This window comes from Mytilus edulis, chromosome 7, assembly GCF_963676685.1.
Source record: "Mytilus edulis chromosome 7, xbMytEdul2.2, whole genome shotgun sequence".
NCBI lineage: Eukaryota > Metazoa > Mollusca > Bivalvia > Mytilida > Mytilidae > Mytilus > Mytilus edulis.
In genome coordinates this window covers 13,900,096-13,906,680 of record NC_092350.1, presented here as the reverse complement: position 1 = coordinate 13,906,680, position 6,585 = coordinate 13,900,096, and the positions used below count along the sequence as shown (strand labels likewise).

Below are 6,585 nucleotides of genomic sequence, written 5' to 3'. Positions count from 1 at the left end.
TGTTTGATCTGTTGTCCGATCGTCTAACAATATGTTTGTTACTTTTCTTAGAAACAACCTTACTGAATGACTTCATATTTGCTCATCACCTTGAAAGCGACGAGTTTTGACGTGTGTGCACGCTCTCTGATCTGTCTTTCTGCAAGTAATGTACATTTGCTGATTTTCAATTTTTCTCTCTCAATATGTTAAAGTACAATACAGATGTACCTATACAAATAAGAAGACTTGATATGATTACCAATAAGACAAATCTCAACCAGAGACCAAAATAACGCAGAAGTTAACGACTGTAGGATCGACATGGGACAGCCTTCAACAATGAGTAAACCCCATACCGCAGAATCAGCTATGAAACGCCCCTACAAGAAAACCAGTTCTGAAGAAGCTTTGTTCTTTTATAAAAAATATAAATACTTGTGTTTGTACTCCTGGCTTGTAACTTTTGTAACCTCTCTCGCTTGTTTTGTACATATTGTAAATATTTATTGTTGTATTTGTTATCTCTGTACCGATGTAATGCATTGGCTTTATGAGAATAAAAAGATATAGATATATACAAATTCAAAACAACTGAAACGGGAAACGTACGGCCTGATTTAACAATGAACGAAATACAAATATGATGCACGATAACGAACCGTAAAGATTGAATAATAAGCTCTTTTATTAGCATGTGAACGGTTATTTTCTTGTTTTGGTCTACTAGTATTACATCCAGTTTGATAAACAAAACAAAAATACAGTGTGACAGTTTTGGATCATTTGGTACTAATTTGCTTAAAATCAAACCAAAAATGACACCAATATATTTTTTTGAAATCTTTTTAACATACTTTTATTGACAGTTGTTCTGCATACACTTATATATTTTTAAACACCTCTAATGCTCAGATTGGTTGTCACCGCGTGCAACACAGTTAATAACACCATATAGGAAATACATAGAACTCCTTTTGTCATAAGACACTGTCAAACATCCAAACATAATATCCACACTCATCTGTGTCCACACTTGTATATTTTTAAAATATCAATTTTAAATCGGCAATTTTTGTATGTACCAAATTCAAGTCCAGAACAGGATGATACACTCTATTCATTATTTTATTTACAAATAGGGTGTTGTACGACTTTGTCTACTCATGAGGGTCTCGCACGTGCAGTTGGTTATGGTTTTTTGTTGGTAGTTTGTTAAATGTGGCTCTACAATGACAATACTCCATACAATTTTAAGTCTGACAAATGCTACACAACAAAAAAAAAAAAATAAAGACAAAAAATAATTTAATTCCGATTGTTTTTAATTCAAGAAAGTATTATTGTCTTCTGTATCAATAATTAAAAAAACTGTTCTTGTCATGAAAAATATTGCAAAAATTTGTTGAGGATAGCTGTTTTGTCTGTCACTCTTGGTGTTCGATTGATACGTTTTTCAGTGAATACCTGCTGTACACCACGGTTGTTATGATTTTTGTGTATTGATTTAAAATCACCCAACACCAGACCCGATTCAGCCATCCTACGCGCCATAGATTTTGTTAAAAATTTATCAGTTATCACAGTTTCATAAGTTTTCTCATTTCTCTTTGTTTCTGTGTCAAATTTCTGTTGCTCCATTAGGGATTCAATACTGAAAGAATGTAAAAGTAGTTCTTTCTTACCAATGCTCGATTTTTCCAATATACAATTCAATGCTGAAACATCTCCTATTGCGTTGTGAGCATCAAACTGTCCTCCACAAACATGTTCATACACTGTAGTCTGCTTATAGTTTGGAAAACCCGGAAATTGTTTTTTGAACAAAGGCAAGGTATCGACAAATCCCTTAACAACTGTCTTGAATTCGGCAAAACATGTAAAATTCTTTATATTCAAAATTAAACGTTTAGAGTCAAATAACTTGGCGTTATGGCCAATTAGTATTACTGGTTTGTATTGACTTAGCCATATTACAAAATTTTGAAATGCTGCTTCTCGGTTGATTGCTCGTATTGGTTTACCATGGTGAAAAAGAACACCCCCTTCATTTGTAAGTCCAGTGACAGCGCTACTCATCTTTGAAATGGGCTTGGTTGGTTGTATGTAACAACTAAATTCATTATCGTTAAATTTACAGGCTATTTGTAGAATTTCACAGTCCTCTTGTAACGAACTGGTCTCCAAGTCAAACACAGCAAAATTACCATCAAAATTGGTCACAGTTTCTATGTTAGGACGATATCGAATCCCAGGTATATTGTTTATCTCAGTGACCAGTGAAAAACCAACATCACTTTTATACGTAGTCCCTTCCACTTTCTCTTTCTTAGCTATTTCTGTCTTTTTTTCGTTATTTGTTTTAATTTTCCTTCTTTTCACCTCTGGCTGTTGGTTATAAATCAGTTGCCGTTTTCGCTCCTTTGAAAGACATTCGCTTTGTTTCTTTGTAATTTTGTTGGGCGATAACCCAGCCTCTAAATGAAGTTCCGAAATGTAATGGTATCCGATATTTTTCTGAGCTACTGTAGCAGAAACTCTGTTCTTTAAACTTTCACTGGCACTATAGCATATTCGCTTTGGTGCTTTAGACGCGAATATGCCATTTAGAGACTCTACATCTTTTGTTGATCCCCCTGGTGCAAGTTTATGTGAATTGTTTGACATGGTCTCAAATACAATGTACAAATCATTGTAAAGGTCATCACCGGATAATGCTTTTCCGCCAGGTAGGGATTTAAAGCTGAAGTTCTCATTGTCCGCTTTACACCAATTACCACATTTCTCATGTTGACCAAAAGCGTGTGGAACTATCGAGATAAGTGTTTCCTTAAGTGCATTTTCTTGGTTTTTGTTTTGTGATATTGCATAGGAAAAGCATTTTTGAAAGTACTTTATAACTGTGGTAGTTAAACTTTTGTGTTTTTTTTGCAATGTGTTATACATAGAATTTCCCACCGACTTCCTTGAATGATTTATATCACTCCATTTTTCCACTGGATGTCCCAATCGTTCCTTCACTTGGGACAGTGTGGCAGAATCGTCATCCATCACTAACACGCCTACTTGTGTTCCCCCAATATCTTCTAATGTTTTTAGAAGTTCAGCTCCCGTATGTGCCTCCATTGCTTTAGGTGATTTATTCCAATTTTTCTGGCATTCGTGATTTTCTGGTTCTTTACCCAATTGCGATGCTTTTAAACATATCCGACAGTGGTCTGAACATACTTTGAAGTTTAAAACTTTTCCAGTGTTTTGCCCAATAACAGATCCAACACCCGAGTGGCTACTGTACGAACGACCGGAGCCCCTTTTTTGCCAACACATGTCGTATTTAGCCGTTAACTTTGGAATGTCAGTGCCATTTGTGGTTTCTACGTTTAACTGCTCCCTGTAGTGGAAAAAAAATCAAATCTATGAACCATTTCTTAAAAAAAAAAATAAGGGTCCAAAAAGGAGACAAAAGCAAGCAATTTTTAAATGACAATAAGTTGTGCTTTGTTCATTTATTTTTTTTTATTTTTGTGAAAATGTACCATCAGGTGAAATACCATAGGGAGAAGATGTGTGAATATAATTATATTGAATAGTATATGGTGGCCGGATGCGGCCATTTCGCCTTTTCGCCTTTTCATGTTTTCTCCTTTTACTTTACAAATGCTAATCGAGAAATCAGTAAAGCAAAAAAGCAAAAGCGCGAAAACACGAAAGCGAAAACGCAAAATGAATTTCTTGATTTCGCGTTTTTGCTTTCTAGATCTCCTGATTTCCTAATTTCTGGAATTTTTGATATCGATTTCCCGATTTTTCAATTTCTCAATTTAGTACTTAATTGAGTATTTCTAACTTTTTTTTATTCGAGCGTCACCGATGAGTCTTTTGTACACGAAACGCGCGTCAGGCGTATATAGAAAATTTAGTCCTGGTATAAGATGAGTTTATTTTCTAGATTACGCTTCCTCGATTGCCCGATTTCGCGTTGGCAAAATGACAGAGGAAAACGCGCAAAACGATAAGGGAAAATAGTCGCATCCGACCACCATAATAGTACCTCATTTTACAAAAACAAAAGGTTTTTTTTTTTAATATCATAGTTTGTTCAGGGGTTGGTCTAAAAAAAAATCCCCGCAAGATTAAAGATATTAAAATTAAAAATTAAAGTGATTTTTTCCCCTCACCATTGAAGAAATTGTGGGGGTTACAATTTATTTTGCTGGTTGTTTCATTGTATAAAGTCTGAAGACAGATTCACTATGTATTGTGCAATTGCAGAGTGTAAATTGTGTAATTTCAAGTTGTATGACTTAATTGATTTTTTGCCAGAAACCTATTATTTATTTTATTAAATAACAATTCAAATTCAAACATATATTCCTTTTTTCTATGAATAAGGCCGTTTGGTGACCTATAGTTGTTAATGTATGTGTCATTTTGGTCTCTTGTGGAGAGTTGTCTCATTGGCAATCATACCACATCAACTTTTTTATATTAGAATTGTATATTGTTTACATTTTTACTCCTATTGTTTAGGGATAGACTTATGCGGTCGTATCCATCTGTGGTCGTATCCATATGCGCTCGGCGGACCAGTTTATTAATCAATTTATGTACTTTGCTGTGATACCGTTTTTGTTTACATTTTTATGGAAATGTGACAATACGTGAATTTCCTATGACAAGCAGCCAAATGAGAAGATTAGACAGTGCAAAAAATTAAAAAAAACTATTCAGTTAATGCACCCCTCTAGAAATAACAGAAGTTAGCTCACTCGGCGATCAAATGAAAAATTATCAAACAAATAAGATAATACCGTTCTGTGTAAAGATGCATACGGGACTGCATTAATGAGACAATAACCCGACAACCCAAAAAAGAAAAAAAATGTCTAGAGATTTAAGTAGCGGTCTTCAACAACAATAAACATGTCTATACATAGTTACATTCATTATGCCCAAGTTTACATATTAGTTTACCTTGTTTTCTCAATCTCCTCTTGAAGAGCATTCACACATGACGTTTTTGCAATCTCCGAAAGCGGCTTTTGAATCTCCCGTTCCCGTTTTTTTAAAGTCTTTGCTGTTGCTCCTGGAATTCCTAGCGCTGTAACAAACTTGTTAAGTTGTCTTGGACCAATACCAGCCTCAATCATACCTGCAAATTATTACATTTTTTGTGTTAATTGATTTAAGAAGATGTGGTAAACTCGTCATAGATACCAGGACTAAATGTTGTATATACGCCAGACTAGCGTAAGAGTGCTAATGAGACTACTCTCCAAGTCACAATTTATAAAAGTAAACCATTATAGGACAACCCATCTCAAAAAGGCAAAATTTGTGAAGAGTTAAGTATTTTTGCAATAAAATGATAATTTCCGTTATATTATCGAATACAGCGCATATTTGAGTCACAATAGTGATCATATTTCCAATAAATAGCAAAAGGTTAATACTTTTTAACCATTTCTAAAAATATTCAGGTGCCAGAAAAAGGCCGACTCCTGTAGCATGTGGTCGTTGGTTTTTTTTTCCGTTTTGAACATTATTCAGTGCCATTATATTTATGTACTGTTACACTGATCCTCCTTTTAATGGGGTTTATGAACTAAAATTATTCACAACTCGTCTTCTTTAAACCAATAGTTTTTAAGTTTTTACATGGTATTTATAAACAATACTCATTTATGAATTATAATAACATATACAAGTAGAGCTACATGTCTTTATTTCCACAAAGTACATGTATCTTGTGAGGAGGCACATCAAAAAGTATACTCAGTGTGCTGATCTTATACAAAGGCCAAAGCAGGTAAGGGTATGTGTTGTCTCATTAAAATAACATGTTAATGTGATAAATGTGCAATTAGATATTTGCCACTGGACGACACGCAACTATCAGTACTTATAATTACCTATTGCAGCTTTTGTGTTGATGTCAAAAATTGCAGGTCCTTTTGTTCCGTAATGTGTTTTATTTGTTAAAATGTTGTTAAGCATATTACAGTTCAAACAACGAATTGTGAGATAGCTCCCAAATCCTTGCAGTTTTTCTTTTTCCACGTTAAGTAGATTCAGCTGAGCAGTGCAGTTAACGTTTTGACAGCTATTCAGTGCTTTTGCCAGACTGAAAAGTTCCACAATTCGTCTACCATCTTTCCATGATATCCCGTCGGTACTTTCCTCCCGTCTATAACCATTTCTTCATTGTCAGTCAAAGTTGTATTTAATTTGTTGTTGTTCATTTCCAGTATTTCTTTTGATCTACCAGCCCTTCGGCGGATTTCTCCGTCTTTCAGAAACGGCATGGCCGCTTTTTCAGCAGGTACTTTTTTGAATTTCGCGCAACTGGATTTATGACGTCAGTGTATAATCCGCGAAATTGTAACTTCATTTAAAGCGACGTCGCGAAACGATAACGTTCTTATTAGAAACATCGCAAAACTACAACGTTCTTGTTACCAACGTCGCGAAAACAACACGAAAAGTTTGGAAAACGTTATTATCTGCCCCTGCTACTGTATCGTATTCCCTAATTAAATAGAAAAAAAGAAGAAAAAGTAACGTCACAAGATTTTCTTGTAGAATAATGAATGAAAAGGGAAAATG

At 34.6% G+C, this 6,585-nt stretch overlaps 1 protein-coding gene across 1 annotated transcript; it reads right to left on the bottom strand.

Annotated features, from left to right (window-relative positions):
• Positions 1-1,068: 1,068 nt before the first annotated feature.
• LOC139529984 (uncharacterized) lies at positions 1,069-6,145 on the bottom strand. The gene is made up of 3 exons (XM_071325989.1): positions 5,892-6,145; positions 4,954-5,131; positions 1,069-3,370 (listed from the first exon to the last, which is right to left on the bottom strand). Exons 1-3 carry the CDS (start codon positions 5,974-5,976, stop codon positions 1,360-1,362), a joined length of 2,274 nt encoding a protein of 757 aa, XP_071182090.1. The 5' UTR covers positions 5,977-6,145; the 3' UTR covers positions 1,069-1,359.
• Positions 6,146-6,585: the final 440 nt, after the last annotated feature.

Coding starts and splice junctions, on each gene's coding strand:
- LOC139529984 (XM_071325989.1), bottom strand. CDS start 5,976: ATGCTTAACAACATTTTAACAAATAAAACACATTACGGAACAAAAGGA. Junction 5,132..5,891: donor CAACACAAAAGCTGCAATAG/GTAATTATAAGT, acceptor AATAATTTGCAG/GTATGATTGAGGCTGGTATT. Junction 3,371..4,953: donor GAGGAGATTGAGAAAACAAG/GTAAACTAATAT, acceptor TTTCCACTACAG/GGAGCAGTTAAACGTAGAAA.